Source organism: Alligator mississippiensis, chromosome 1 (genome assembly GCF_030867095.1).
Source record: "Alligator mississippiensis isolate rAllMis1 chromosome 1, rAllMis1, whole genome shotgun sequence".
In the NCBI taxonomy this organism is placed as follows: Eukaryota; Metazoa; Chordata; order Crocodylia; family Alligatoridae; genus Alligator; species Alligator mississippiensis.
This window is the reverse complement of record NC_081824.1, coordinates 236,171,810-236,188,534: the sequence shown is the minus strand read 5'-3', so window position 1 is coordinate 236,188,534 and position 16,725 is coordinate 236,171,810. Positions and strand designations below refer to the sequence as shown.

Here is a 16,725-nt window from a genome sequence, read left to right as displayed (position 1 = left end):
AAATAGTTTGAGAAGCACTGGCCTAGATGACTTCTTGAGGCCCCTTCCAGCCCTACATCTCTATGATTTTGCCAAATCCTGTGTTCCCAGGCCCATCATTTAGAAATTACTGATCTGGATACATGGAACCCAGGGGTGGAGTTCACAATCATCTGAACAAACACATGCACAGAGCATCCTACCAACCTTTGGAACATTGCCCAATGTATTAATAACCTGTGCCAAAGGCACTGTGCATGTGCAAAGGGCAATTCTCAAAGGCGCACATGTCAACCACATTAAAACAAATGCTCAACAGAACACTCATAGGTATTTCTCCCCTGGAGCCATTTCTCTGCCAAATCTTAGCTTTAGTTCTCCACAACAGGGAGCACAGTAATGGAGCTCAGCTGAGCTTATGAATGCTCTGACTTCTTAAAATAATGTCACAAAACCATTCTATTTAAAAAATAATAATAAATAAAAAGATATTTTCTCTCTCTACTACACCCTCATACTCCTCTTGAATTCTTTTGTTCCAGCTTCCATAAAAAATCACTACAAGACAGAGATAATACCAGTAAGAACTCAAATCCAAATGTAAAGGTCTGAAATGTTGAGCAATTAAGAACAAAGGCTTTAACTAGCCCTGGTGCAATTGCAACTGACACTGTTTATTTCTCCTACCACACTGCTCCAAAGATATTAAACTGGAAGTAGTTCACAGAAAAGCAGCAAAAGGGAGAGAAAGAGTACAGGGAGATTTATTTACAGAGATTAAGAAATGAAGTACCCATGACTGAAAAACACCTAAAATATTCAACTCAAGTAAACATTAAAGGGCTAATCTTGCAGAGTGCACAGTACTACTCCATGTAGTACTGGGCTCCCAGAAGAGAAAAAAAAATTACACCTGCACATGAGGGAAAGCACCAATAGCTAGACACATGAAGACAGAGAGTGCCAAAAGCTCCATAACTTTAGATTTTCAAAATTAAACAGACAAACTAGAAAATGTATTATAAAAGAAAGATTCTACACTGATATTGATTCAACTGGATGACATAAGAGATCTTCTCCACTGGTGCCACGGCATCCAGACCTTACTTCTGATCAGCTCTGGACTCAAGTCGTAACTTAACTACCCAGTCCAGAAAACTGCCTGAAGCCCATCTCAAAGGAAAGACTGCCCCGGGCCCTGTGGAGCCAGGTGGTGTGGCCATGGTGACTCTGAGCCGCTGCCACTGGCTTTGCATCTGGGCACTTCCTACCCCCCCCCACCCCGCCACTGGTGGCGACTTCTTCACATCCAGGGTGTGCAGGATCGGAGTGGGGGGCAGAGCCCCACACGAGCTGATTTGCCCCAGGCCCCACACCCTGCTCGGGTTGGCTCTGGCAGGGGGTTGGTCTAGATGACTTCTTGAGGTCCCTTCCAGCCCTATGTCTCTATAATTTTGCCAAATCCTGTGTTCCCAGGCCCATCATTTAGAAATTAGGGTTGGCTGGGGACTACAGCACTGGACTGGCTCTCAAGAAACTTGAATTCGATTCCCAACTCTGATGCTGGCCTGCATGGACAAGTCATGTCCTTTCTATGCCTCTCTATTATGGTAGCAAGTAGACAGACTTCCTCTGTAAACTAAATTTGACAGATAAAAACGGCTGTGCAGGAGCTTCATTTCTAATAACTCCCATGTCTCCAAATGTGTTGTGGGTGGCGGAACCCCCCCCAAAAAACTCTTCTGCTGTGATCTACTCTTCCAGTAAGAACTGAAGACAGTCTTATGATTACAGGTGACAGGCCCCAGCAATGCTTGAAAAAATCTTTGCAAAACAGATCAGAAAAAGACAGAGACCCAACCCAGCCCAAGCCATTTCCCTGAAGAGAAGAGATTTTCTTAAAACAAAGTCCCAGTAATTGCAGATTTTAAAAACTTAATCCAATAATATAAAGTGTTGTACACGAAAGAAAGGTGCAAGAGATATTTGCTGTTCTTCTGTCTAAGTTTTCAAACGACTGAAAATCAGCAATAAATCTGAAGCATTAAGTACATTACAAGCAACAATAAAATGCTGAGTCACCAAACTATAGATCTTTCTGACTAACAAACAGAAGATTTTGTATGCTAAAAGGTGACCAAACTGATTTGTAACCTTAAGCAAGAATAGCTGCTATTTCTCATTTCCACTGTGAGGAGATACTTGGATCAAAAAGCTCTGAAGCAGTGTTGCCCAACCCTTTTTCTCCTTTGGGCCAGATGGATGGTACTCAGTCATTCTGTGAGCCAGATCCAGCCAGGAGGTTGCAATCTGGCACTTCACTTGGACAGTGAGGCAGGGCCTGATCTGGCCATGTGGGGTGAGCTGGGCAGTGGCCTAGCCCCAACTGGGTCTCATGGGGGAAAGAGGTGTGGGGAGGGGAAGGGAAGGAAGGCTGCCTGGCCCAGCCATACATACAGACCTTGGGAATTTGGCACCAGGGGAGGAATGGCAATATTACTTGCCACTAGTACCTGGACACCAAATTTCCCAACCTGTGGGGAGCCTCACAGGCTAGATGCCATGGTTCCGCAGGCCAGAGGCTGAGCATCCTCACTCTAAAGTTAAGTAAAAGAGGAAGCTTGGGGGGAGGAAGAGGGGGAGGGGAAGAGGGAAGGGAGGGTGGAGCTAAGTAAGTCTTAATACTTAGGTAATCTAAGTATTAAATAAAACATACGCAACAAATTGTACACCAGAAATTATTGGATTGATATTATGATCTTGCTGTGTGTTCGTTATGCTGGCTGCCTGTGTGAACAAAGACTGAGTTCAAGGCTGTAACTTTAATTTAATCCCTTTCTGAATTCCTGACTTTTCATAACACTATCATGACTTTTGAAGTCAAGATGTTCAGCATTTCTTGAACCCTGACAAACAGAAAGAAGCATTGTCTACAGCCTGATTCAAGCAAACATCTATGAATGAGTGTCCACAGACTGCTGTTAACCAAAGGAATCCCCCAAAACCACCTTTCTGAACCCTCATGCAAAATTACACAGAACAACATCCAAAACACGACGGATACCCTATAATAAAGAAAAAATGAGACATCTTTTATTCTTTGACAAGCTACTGAATCATGAACCTGCACTGAGAGATGAGAACTTTAGAAAACCCAGAAGGATGACATCACCTTGCTTCTAAGTCTATGGGTTAATGAAATTCAGTGTAAAGAAATGGTGAGGGGTTGAGTAAAATAATCATCAGCTAAAACATTCTGATACAGCTTAAAAGGTGTCTCACCTGCATACATGTGATAAGTCAGTCTCTCAATAAGCTTGACAACAGTTCCTGCCTTTATGATAGGGATTCCAGATTTGGGCTGCATATTTTCTTCAAATACAATATTCTCTTCTGAATCTGGTTCTGCAAACCTATAAAGCTCAGGACTTGGAAATCTCATCTGTTCCTCCTTCTCTTCCTGCAACATGGTTACATCTAACATTCTTTCCAGAGTGCTTCTGTACTGTAAAGATATCAGTGCTGCCATCCAGTTGTTTTTCTCTTCAGCTGATTTAGCAGCAAAAATAACACTGTTCTCATCTTTTAAGATGATTTCAAAGGCATGCTTGTACTCATTAGTGTCGTCTTTATCATTGATTTGTACCTTGCGCATAAAAAACTTCTCTTTCAGACGATATTCCGCATTGCTAGCACCAGGAAGTCGTGGCTGGCCATGATTTGACTTACAGCAAATCATTAAGCCATCAAAGAGGAATATGTGTCTCTCATGTTTTGCGCCAACACGTGTGAGAGTTCCTTCCATTATAAACTCATTGCAGCACTGTCCAATGTCCTTACCCTCCCAGCCATCAATATTTTTCTGTATTTCATTCATTTTCTTGATTGCGAGCTGTTTCCCCTTCATTTGCTGACTATAAAATCTGCATGCAGATTCACTTTAGTGAACAAGTTGGGAGTGGAAAAAGAAAGTCTCTTATTAGAATAAGAATAATTAAAATATGGTATTATTTTCTAAGTGTAAAGATAAACATATTTTTCCTTGAGGCTGCATTTACAAAAAAAATCATTTAATGCAACATTTTTCTACTAAAAGAACCTCTCCGGGAAAACCTTTGCTAATTACCAAGTAACTGATTTTGATACAAGTGTCCTATGCATTAAAAACTATAAATTCTAAGATATTTTAATTGAACTATCTTATTTGGAAAAAGCAAATACAATAGGACATTTTTTAGGGGTGCCCCAATAGAGATTTTTGGAGCTGATACCAACAGCCAATATTTAAGGAGGCATATCAGCTGATACCGATTCGATTTCCAATATGGAACCTGGCAGCGTGAACAGCAGTGTCCGGCTGCCGGTAAGTCTCTTGTGGTGGAAGGGCAGGGAGAAGAGAAGGGACATGGTGGGGGGAGGGTGCAGACTGAGGCAGGTCACTGCAGTGCGGGAGGAAGTAGGGCTGGGGTAAGCACTGCCCAGCGGGGGTGGGGCGCAGAGGAGGAGGAGGAGAGAGACCGTAGCCACCCCCAAACCCCTCATCCCAGTGCTGATGCTGTGTGCCCTGAGCGTAGCCCTGCCCAGCCCCTGCCAGGAAGAGCCCCGCACAACCCTGGCCCCAGGCCACCCCACACAGATCTGGCGGCACCCCCCACCATGCCCTCCCAGGGTGTGCGCAGCAGCAGGAGCTGCCCCTGCCCCAGACAAGCCGCGGCTACTTCCCAGGCCTGTCCCAGGTGAGCAGCATCTGCATCTGCCCCAGCCCCACTCCCTCCCACACCGCAGGGGCCTTGATCTGCCCCCCATGCTCATTCCCTTCCCCCTCCCCTCTCCCCTTCCACCACAACAGACTTACCAGCTGGACACAGCTCTCCAAACTGCCGGGCTGTGCTCCTCGCTGCCTATATGCTGTGTTGCAGTTGTGCACATGCATGGTGCATTTATCGGCCACATTGGGCCAATTTATTTATATCTGTGCTAATCCGATATCGGATCTAAGTATCAGTGCACCTCCACATTGTTTACAATGTGCTTGCAACTTATTTCAGAAATCGTCTTAAAACCTATTTTATACTACTTTCTTCAATGACTGGCTGAAATCTTTATTCATTTTCTATATCCAGATTTCTATGTCTAAATATAAATACTCCACTTCTGAATTACTGATCAAACTTTATCCTGTGAAGATATTCACATTACATTCACTAAACTAAAATAATAAACAGAGTTTTTGGACACAATGCTTGTCTCTTTAATAAACTGATGCTGCACTGATCATATTAATTTGCTTTAATTATACCAAGCCTATGTGAATAAACAAGCACATAATGTTACAATTAATTATGGGGTGATACCTGAGCCTGGTTTTCAACTGGGTCTATAAACAAAAACCTGTTCAGATAATTGAAATGGTTCTAGGAGATGAGAGTATCAATTTTCAACTAAAGGAATTTTTGTTAGCAAAGATACCTTTTAAAAAGGTACCTATTAAAAAAAAGTCTACAAATATGGTTCCTCTTTCTTTCTACTTACCAGTAAGAAGATTCTCAGGACGTCTTGATTAGTAGTGTGCAAGGGCACATACAAATACAAAAGGTTTTAAAACAATAACAAGTTATCTTGGCTTTGATGTCACTTCCTCTGAAAAAGTAGGCTTGTCGCAAACTATTTTGTTCACTGTTTACTGAAAGAGGAAGCAGGGAGCCCTGGATTTATAGCAAAGCATTCAGGGATAAAAGCAGGAAAAAGGGAAACGTGTTTACCTAAGTCGTCGCTTTGCAAGACTTTTGGAGCATGTTCTTTCCATGCTGCTCTGAAGGTTCAGCAGGGCTGTTATCGCTTGCTTCAAACATTCTTTATCCTCTTCATCCTCACTCCTTTCTTCTAGTTGCTGTGAATGTCAAAAGCCAAATATGAAACACACTACAGAATTTGTGTGCTTCTGCCTAGAACACTCTACAAATAAATCTATTTCCTTATGTTAAACAAGTTATTTGTTTGTTGGTTTGTGAGCTTTTGTTTAATACTGATAGCAACAGAATAATCTATATTAACTGGATGTATTACCAAAGGCAGCGTAGGAGATGAACATGCTTAAGAAAGGAACCCCTTGTTTACCAAGGGGGACTCAGCTGTGCTAGGAAAGCAGCTACTGTTCTAGCTCAACTCTGTCTAGTCCTCCTCCAACCACCAACTATATGGATGAGACCCATTCTTTGTCAGAGATACCTCATCCACCAGAGACTCACTAGACAGGGACACACCTGGACATGCATGCTTATTTCTAAACAAATTTGGTTATGTTTACCACCCTTGCATTATATGTTTTGCATTCTTGTGGAAGGGGACATGAAAGTGATGCCTCCGTATCTGTGTGCACACCTTTCTCAGGGGATAGTAAATCTACAAAAGGCTGGTATGTTGTTATTTTTTTGTTTTTTAAACAATGTGCAGCCAAACAGTCAGGATTTCTAGCAGAAGGGCTAGAATAAATGCTGAGAACATTCTCCTCCACACTAGAAGTCCAAGGGAATTTCCTGGAAGTAGGCTTAATTGGCTTTTGGCCCTGCAAGAAGACAGCTAGAACATTATGCTGGGAGAGGTTTTGCTTCTTTGTGCAAGGCACAGAGGTGGGGATGGGAGCAGGGGGTGCTTGTGAGAGAAATAAAGTAGGAGGCATACACTGGGCATGTGAACCCATTTTTGAAGCACTCTTTCAAAAAGAGTTCCTTCCTTATAAAAAAAAAAAAGTCAGTACAATTGCTCTGGATTTATTACTGTAAGCTCCTTTGCTTCTGGCTGAACATTATTAAGATGTTCTTTGTAACATCCCTGGAAGGTCCATATCTGGGTACCCATATACAACAATTAAAGGTCAAGTGGGCAGATCACCACTGTCGTGAGTTTCAGGTAAAAAGGTCTACAACAGAAGACAGGAAAGCAAATTACCAGCAAAGGTATCTACTTCCAATGGGGATAAGGAGGCCAGAGTGTCAATGGAACAATCCCTAACCTGTGGGTGTACTTAGAAATACAGAGGTTAGTTATCAGTAACTTACAGATTTGATATGTGACAAAGATCCCAACTTTACCCACATGAGCAAGAAGTGGGTATTATATAAAGTCAGGGTAAAGGAGTATGGAGGTGGTGTCCCATCCAATGTAAAAATGTTGAAAATGTACAGCTCCAAAACCAGATGACAATAAAGCATGCTCATCTCTGTACAAATGTCACAGGACAGAGTTAATTTCCATTCTGACCTTTGAAAGCTCATTTCATGCTGTAAGCATCACCGAAGCTGGTGTTACCATCAACACTGACAAAGACAGCCAGCCCTCTGAACTAGTTCAGTTTCTCCCAGCTATAACTTCCTCAGAATTAACTTTATATAGGAGAACACCTGGAAATAGTTACTTGGTTGTATTTTGGAATATATAAGGTCATGAGGAATAAAACAGTTTATCACTGAATATATTTTTGTAATGTAACTTCCAAACTCCTGAGAATACAATTGATTTTTTGTAGATGTACAGTGCCCACTAGTGACTAAACAGAGTGAGCACAAATCATGACACAAACTTTCTACTATAAATAAAAAGCAGGACCAGACACTAGTCACGGCTGACCAAGCTACTATGACTATCAATTTAATAAAGTACCTGTAATTTGCCTAGTCCAAGAATCCAGTGACCATTAAAAAAAAGAGAGAGAGAGCGCGAGCAAGACAGCCCAACATTTTACTAACGAATTTCACAAACTTGAATCATATATTTGTGGGACAGCTTTCCCATGAAGCAGTACAATGCTTCTATACCTGGTGGACTGCAATATTAGGGACTATAACGTTCACAGCAAAGTAGGGCTGGAAGGGACCTCACAAGGTCATATAGTCCATCCCCATTCAAGCCAAACATGGTGACAAAGGAATTGCAGTCAACTTTAAAAAATGCAGCAATGAATATATACTGTAACACCACTTATAACTTTTCAGCCTAAAAGCAGTACTCATTTTTATGTATTTTTTTCAATCTCTGTACTGCTTCTAAACCATTGTCTGTTACTAGAATTCAAACAAAAAATAAAAATGATTTCTCAGTAAAAGAAAACAGAAAATGGAAATTCAAGTATTGAAGAACAGCCCACCCTAGCTCATTTCTTGGGCAAAACTCTGGAAAAAAAAAGTCTACAGAGGAGTTCCATAACTCTGATATAATGTAATTCTCACTGTATAGTGCAAATCACTTCATCACAAGATAATCTTTTCAGTAACTGCCTTACTTACTAATAAACATTCTGAATATATAATGACATCTAGAAACAAAACAGAGTAATGATATTTTTAATTTGCAATAGACAGCAAAACTATTAATTCAACATAAAAATGATAGATAGCAGTAATAAAACTCATGATTTGGGGAACAGTTTAGTTACCAATGTGTACACTAAGAAACAAAAAGCTACAGAATTTAGATGTAAAAATGGAACACAAATTGTTAAGCACCTATTAAAATATCATCTAGTATTTAATTAATTATTTCAATAATGCAGTAAATTAACTAGTTCAAATCACATGATCTCTCTCTCTCTCAGCATTATATTAGATTAGTATAAAGTATTTGCATCAGTGCGTTTGTTAACAGATGTAAAGATTTGTAATTCTACAGCAGAATTTCACCAACTCATGATAATTCCAGGAGCACATAATAAATTACTTGAAATATTTCCCAAACATATAGACGGAAAATGAAATTACAACTCTGCAGAGACTGGAGAGTCCTGGTAATATACAATTTAAATATATAAAAAAAACCGCTTTGATATTGGATCTCTGGGGCTAGTCACTGATTTTTGAGAGTTACCAAATGAAGCTGGTTAAAGTTACTGTGAAATATTATGTCACTGACAATCCAACTGAACAAACACCAGTGAAACAACTAAAGACATTTGAAAAAGACAGCAACTGCCCTATATTATTGTCTAGTGTATCAATCCACAAGTCATGGTACTCAGGTTTATACTATCAGTAGATTAGAAAGACTTTTCTCAGAGAAGGGTATTTTCTATAGTAGAACGCTGGTAGACTTCTACACCTCGAACTACACACAGCCTGCATACTTAATGTATGTGTTAGTGCCCAAACAGGCCTCAGAATATACCTGCCCATCTGCCATACAGAGAAGGTCTACAAATAGTTAAAGACCTTCCCACTATGTCAAAGGGAATTTTCAGGTAAGTTTCCTAGTTATCCTACAAAAAAGAAAAAAAGCAGGCAACACAGTATGCCTCTTTCCCATCTGAGAAAGACATCTACAAATGTTGTAAATGGTTCTTTTGGCAGCTCAATAGAACGATGCAGATAAAAAATGTTTTTGAATCTCAGCTTTTGTTAGCATGGTTCAGAGAATAAAAGCTAATTCTGTTTTACTAATTCCACATAAGTACTTAAAAGTGATCAGCTGAAGAACTGACTTTCCCAATACAACAACTGTAAATGCCCTGTAACCAGTACTTTTTATTGCTGCTTCAGCCTCATGGAACAAAACTGCAAAAAAACCTAAACTAATGGATTAGTCAACTCAATGGTTTCCCACAGATTGTACTTTATGCTGAGCTTTCTATAATATATAAGAAAAGAACTTCAATTAAAAATAAAGAATATTTGTATTCCCCGATCCTGTAGCCCTGGCAGCTGGGGGCCCCCTCTGGCAGGGCAGGGTGGGGTGGGGGGTGCTGGGAGTAGAGAGTGAAGGGCACCAGCAGGGATGGGGGGCTGTGATTTAGGATTGAGGGGCCTGGACCTGCGTCTTGGTGAGTGAAGGGGGCAGGCGGAGCTCTGATTTTCCATGATAAAACCAAAAATCAAATACCAAAATTTATAGGTACTTAGAATTTATTTTATTATAGGGATAGAGGCACTGGTAGGCTTCCAAACTACTTTAAAATTGTAAATACATCAACAGAATATTGTGTTCAATTGATATCTATATATAGTGGCGTTTCATTTTAATCATGGATTTGGGGTTTTTTAATTAGAGATTTTGTGGGTTTTTAATCATAGAATTTGCAATTTTAAACAGAGAAAACCAGGATCCCTGATGACAACTAATTCAAGTGGTCTAATACTGTAGACCAGGGCTGTCCAACTAGCAGCCCACAGGCCACACTGCAGCCTGCAGTGTTTCAGCAGTAACTTGTTGGCACAGCTGCCATAGTAATTGCTCTGGCACAGCTCAGGAACCCAAAGGGTAAATGCTGCTGCTGCTTGTCCTTGCACCCCATGCCCAACACCAAGTTCAAGGTCTTGGGTCACCACTAGTGACTCAAAATCAGCAGCAAGGGAAAAGGAGGATGAGGAATGAGCTGGACCAGTATTCACTCCCTAGGGCCTAAGCCAAGCTGCTGCCACCCCACTGGAAATGGACCATCTGGCCCACAGCGCCAAACAAATTGGAAAGCTCCACCTTAGGCTATTACTATCATCCTGCATAAATAACACGTTCTTAATCTGTATAAACAAAAAGCAAATGTAACAAGAAAATTTAAACAATTTCAGATCACACAGAAATCAAATAGGCAGATGCACGTTGAAAAGCAAAACAAGTATGTTCAATAAAGAATGCAATGTACCTCGTGACAGTGGCAGCAATGATTCTTTTAACTGCCCTGAGATCTATTTGCAGAGAAATATTTATTCATTAAACAGAATGTCACTTTGACATCTCCGTATCTCCTTTTATTCAGTTACCAAATAGTTAAATTATGATTATTTGACTTTATTATTAACTATATTACACATTATAGTAATGATCCAGTGATCTTAAAAAGATATATAAAATACTGTACAGAATGATGTTACATAATAAGGACCCAGGATAATTAATTTTCTGTACAAAAAATATAAAATCATGACACTTTCAAGAATAACCAAAACTATAAACTGAAATAATCTGACAACAAGCTTTTAACAGAAAATGTTTCCCAGCCAATGATTTGGGGAACTGTCTAATCTCATTGATATTATGAAGTTATTACTAAGCAAACTATGACACCATGAACATGCCCTTTCATACAGTATTCACTAGACTGCAAGGATTGGGTCACGTCTCTACCAGATGAGAAGCCACAGCAAAATGTTACAATCCACTACTGCTTCTGGCCTGGGTGTCTTATCAGGGTGCAACACCTTACCACAGTAATGTAGCTGGGGTAAGAATCAAAAGAGTGAGAAGTTATCATATGCAGAATACAGAGACACCAGCACGGGGCGGGCAAAATATGGCCGGGTCTGTATATACTTAGACACACAAATTGGGACAAAAATATTTTTTGAATTAAAATTAAAATATGTTACAGTAGATGTTTGCTTTTTAGTATATGACTTTTTTTTTCTGGTACCAAGATGTCAAACCTCAGCCCCCTTCATGCTCCCCCAGCAGTATTTCCAGGGCAAGCAGAGGGACTTTGGGTAGCAAAGGTCAGGGATTAGGGGAAGGACTTCTGGTCCCAAGGGGGCAGGGTTACCCTTGCAGCCCTTGACAGTTCACCAAGACTCATTAAGCAGCCCTCCAGCTAAAATATTTGCCCATCCCTGCACTAGTTCTTTAAAAAAAAACCCCAAGCAAAAAAAAACACTTGCAGCAAGAACACAGACATAAGTAATGTTGTGCAGGACACGGGAAAAGATGAACAGGCTTCTCTAGCCAGAGTACTTATCTCAGAGACACAGACCTTAAATTAGTCTTCCAGAAAACAAGCTGCTTACTCCCTCCCTGCATGAACACAGACCATTTCCCCTTCAGATCCGCAAAGTATAGGGTGGGCAGCATCGCACCGAAGTCTACTTCCTAAGCGACCTGTGACGTCTTATATGTTAAGTAAAGCAACACTATATTACAATATGCTATGCAAAGTTTATCTGCATATTTAGGGGTCTGATTCAGGAGTCACAAAGTGAAAGAGTTAAACACCACCAAAAAACTCACACCTTTAATAACAAGTTCTGGAAGAGAGTATTTAAACTATAGAAGGGCCTGAGAAATTGGACTGGATCCAGGAGCTTAGCAGTTGCAGTGCAGAATCCAGCTCTAGAAGTAGTAGTAAACCTAGACTCAAGGTCACAGACAGGCCCAGGACCTGTTCAGTTTCCAGAAACAGAGCACACAGGGGATTTCAAAGCATGGATGCCCAACAGCAGTCCAACATAACTCAGCCAGATTCTGTCAAAATATAGAGCCAGAAACGATTTTCACATTCCAACCTGAATTTCACTATGCATATATTTTCATGCATATGTATTATTTGCCTCTCTTCTTGCGAGTTTCCTCTAAGACTTTTTTTTTTTTTTTTTTGAGGGGAAGTAGGCCTTATTAAGCAAGATACTCTACTTTTTAAAACAATTACTGTATTGAGTAATACTTGTTAAATCCAACATATTGGTACATTTATTTTGCCCTAAGTTTATCTCCGTGTGTCAGTTACAGCTCATAGCCGAAACATTCATAGAAAAAAATAAACTTGATAACTGAAGGTGATGCCCTCACCCCACTATTTCTGTATGGACTTTGCACGTTCCCAGTCATGGGATGAACACAAATACATCACAAGTGGTATATCACAAGTGGAAACATGCAGATGCAACTCCAAAGAGAAAAAAATTAAAAGGAAAGAACTGGGCTCCAGTAAAATTATCTGGAAACTAGACTGTAGTTACTTTATAAAATCTCAGCTTCCAGTAGGCCCAGATATTTTCTGTCTGAGAAAAGCCATTTTCTCATTGATTTTCACTGTATTTAACACTGTTCACCAAGCATTAGCTTCACTCTAGAAGTACATGCAAAAAGTTACTAGCAACTTAAAAGCATCTCTCAAAATGTGAAGACACCAGTGTTACTCAATGTATTTTAAAAAACCAAAGAAAAAACCCCAAAATGAATTGCTACACACTATGACTGTACTTGTACAAAATGTTCTGTATTTTCAAAGGACATATCATCCATGTTTCATTGCACTTTTTATTATTCAGGTTCAAGTAAAAAAAATCTTTATATTTACCTTTAAAAGTTCAAAATAGTGAAGACAGTGGTAAACAGGGGCCAGCAGCAGCCTGGGTAGTACATACTGAACTGCTTCCTTAAAGCCTTCCCCTATGGACTGGGGACAAAAACAAAAACAAACGAAAATACCAAAACAGAAAAGAAGTTTTAAGCTTGTAACTATAGCTGTGGTTCCGTAACACACAGTCCAATACATTTTTTAAAAAGTATCTTCTGGTGGACTTTAAAAGTACTTACCTGTAAATAGAACGCTGCTCCTGGCTTTGATAACTGACTTAGAAAATGATCATGGAAACCAGGCCGCAATATATCTTGTGCATATGATTCATATGGATCAAATGCTAGTTCCTAAAAGGGATTCCAGAAAAAGTTTTAGAAAAATTTAGTACCAAAACATCATGCTATTGCTAAAAATAAAGACTGTTTTTCTATGTTGTTTTAGTAGGAAAACAAAACAAAACATAGGTTTAGGTTCCAATCCTGAAAATGCTTATGCACAGGTTTAACTTCTACATTATTATCTGTCAGTTTGTAAAGTTAAACTTCAATTTAAGTCTTAAATGAAGCAGAGCCTCAGACATTCCTTATTTTCATCTTCATGTCTGGAGACGAAGTTTCACTTGTCCAAATCTAAAGCATTTGCTCTTTATTTCTAGTAAGACTTTTTTCTTTTAGCTCTTAATGGCAATAAGAAGGAATCCTGTCAGCTAAGCATCACAACCTCTCTTAGACTGACCCAGGGACTGAAAGCACGAGGGGATGTTTAGCAGCCTCCAATGAACAAAGCTCTTAAAGCAGGGATTGGCAACCTATGGCCCACAGGCCAGATCTGGCCCATGAAGAGATCGGATCTGTCCTGCAGCAGCTCTGGGAATCAGCAGCACACTCCAGCCAAAGCAACAGAGGGAGCATCCCCAGGGTCCAACTACCTTTTCCATCTTTTTTCTCTGCTGCATCTGCTGATCACCGAGTGGTGTGGATGCCTGCAGCCAACAGAAGGGGCTGGGTTGCAAGACACAGCCCATGGTACCAAAAAGTTGCCAATCCCCATTTCAGGACAGAGTATAAACATCTTGAAATTTAGGAAAAATCTACCCTGCGAGGACCACTCTGTAAAAGACAGCTGATGAACATAGCCAGTAAAGACAGCTGGAACAAACAGGCACTGAACTGCTTCAAAAGGTCTGCTTTTAAAAAAATATATATTCTAAATATAGTTACATAAGGTGTAGTTTCTAACAAAAAAAGTATAATCAAAGTAAAGGTGATTACTTACCTCTGCTAGGTCTTCAAAGCAGCTGCCTACTAAAGGATGGGGACTACCTTCCTCTGTCATTTCTACAGTGTCTTCAAGAAGGCCCAGTAACTTTACACTAAGTTCATGAATATCTGATATACGACTAAATATATTTTCCACATCCTACAGAAAACAATGGAACCAGCAAGTGAAAAAAGGCTCTGAAAACCAAATATACAGCATGCAGATAAGGCTCCTTGTTCAGTAATAGTTTGAACACTGATTTGTTTCTCAATTAGAGCAAGATTACAAATATATTAGAAAACAGATACGACTGAAACAAAAATCAAAAGGCAACATTTGTGGGAAACAGTAAAGAGTTGACTTGGTGGAGGGAACCACCCATCTCTTACAGATAAGTAACTTAAATTCTGTGTAAGAAAAAGACTCTGTTCTTCCACATACATCACAATACTGACCCAAACGTTAGCCTGCCTTATTCAATATGACACAGTATTAACCCCCACCTCAAAGTAATGTGCTATTTCTCAATTTGTATTCTGGATCCACTGGTGCCTTACAGAGAAGAATGGTGAACCTGTTGAGGAAGTAACCTAAACCTTTCAACTCTGTTACTCTTAAGTAACCCAGTTTCTTCAGCTTTTACTCTTTTGCACACATAGCAACTTCTGTGCACTATGGATGAAGTTCTGGCCCCACCAATTTTAGTAGGGCCCAGGATTTCTCTGTACTGTTCAGGACTCTTACAAAAGGGAACAAAGGTTCATGGTTTAGAAAGCATGTGGACAGTCTGATAAATTCTGTTTGTCATACTGTGACAGAGTACTAGTCCACACTATTCAGAATCATACAGCAGACTCTGTCTGATGTTTCAGAAGACAGTGAATCTGGAGAACAGACTGCTGTCCAATAATACATTTAGCTAATTAAGCCATTTTATTTTTATCTACACAACGTTGAACAAAGAGGAAAAGATGATCCCCTTCTTGTTCCTCAAATAATCAATTTAAGACCTACAGGCAGAGTTTGAGTTATCTTCTATTGCCTCAGCATTAAATCTTTGTTGTTATGCTGCATTTTCTAGCAGTTTTTAAAGTGCTTTACAGGAGATAAATATTCTTTATCCTACTCCCATATTTGAAAAATGCAAAGAGTCAGGGGGTTCCAGGGTTAACCTGCTTAGAAGGCCTCATGAGTCACTTACAGCAGTGGTTCCCAACCTTTTTAGACCGTGGACCGGCAAACTGCAGGCTGGAAGTGACTGGCATACTGCAGACCGGCAGCCAGTCGGCTGCCAGTCCGCAATATGCCTGTCACTTCTGGTCCAGCAGCCAACCCTTCATGGCCTGGGGTTGGGAACCTCTGAGTTACACAATTAGTGAACCATGTTTCTCTGTTTCAGGTGGTTGAATAAAAAAATTCTTTTAATTTTCAGTTGCTGCACCTACCCTGATCTATCAAGAATAGTTGGCCTTCTCTTTCAACATTTATTTCACCACAAACCATAATGTTTGTGTTTCCTCTTCCTTCCTGCTTTTTCCCTGTCTGTTCTTATCCACAATCCATTTGCTATACTATATATGCAGTTAAGTACACAGACGTGCACACCATGCACTTTTTTTAGCCTTTTCATTTAAAGTTGCAAGCCTTTGGTTCTACATTAGCACCAAAAGATTAAATTAGTGGGTTTTGATCACAAACTGTTCTGGCTGAAAAAGTGGTATGTGGTGGGTGGAGGTGGGGGGCTGGGATGTTTGGGGTGGGCTTTCTGTTAACGTTCTCATTTTATAGGAAATGCTATTTTGGGTCAAAGTCCCAGAGAAGCTCACTTAGACTAATGCAACCAAGATTTCCTACATATAAAATTGTAACATAATACTTACATGAGCTGAAAACAATTTGGAGTTGGAAATAAAAGGCTCTCGAAAAACTTTAATAATGAGATTTAATTCCCTTATAAACTGTCGAACTTCTGCCATGAATGACTTTACTAGATCATAATATGTCTGTTCCCCGGAGGTGGAAGGTTCCTCATCAGATAAAGATAGTGCACTTATATCTTCTACATCTTGATGGAACATGTCCATTAATACCTGCATAAGTGAAGGTGGAGAGAGAGAGTGAGTTAAGAGAGGCTTCTTTACATAACTGCAAGCACATATTAAGTACAACAGTTCTTGGAGGAGGGGAAGTTCTTTGTATAAAAAGATTAAGTTAATATTAAGTTAACAGAAGATTTTGTATGTTCCTTGAAATTAGCTGAACGTATGGCAAGAAGAAAATCGAAGAAAAAAAGTTGATAAATTATTAAAACTTAACAGACAATAAATGCTTTGATTTGGAGTAAAAAGACTCCTGTGCTTCAAGATACAAGAACTATGTTATTTTTCTCTGTACCTCAAGCCATTAAAATTACAAAATGTAGCAAAAGAAAA

At 39.9% G+C, this 16,725-nt stretch overlaps 1 protein-coding gene across 1 annotated transcript in view; it reads right to left on the bottom strand.

The window, feature by feature from the left end:
- The window catches only part of SOS1 (SOS Ras/Rac guanine nucleotide exchange factor 1), a 79,645-nt gene that overhangs the window by 35,500 nt on the left and 27,420 nt on the right, over nt 1-16,725 (bottom strand). The window contains exons 5-10 of the mRNA XM_059720289.1: nt 16,174-16,383; nt 14,309-14,452; nt 13,270-13,380; nt 13,031-13,129; nt 5,742-5,869; nt 3,262-3,917 (exon numbers count right to left, since the gene is read on the bottom strand). Of these exons, the coding sequence (XP_059576272.1) occupies nt 3,262-3,917; nt 5,742-5,869; nt 13,031-13,129; nt 13,270-13,380; nt 14,309-14,452; nt 16,174-16,383 (1,348 nt within the window). The remainder of the gene's footprint in view (nt 1-3,261; nt 3,918-5,741; nt 5,870-13,030; nt 13,130-13,269; nt 13,381-14,308; nt 14,453-16,173; nt 16,384-16,725) is intronic.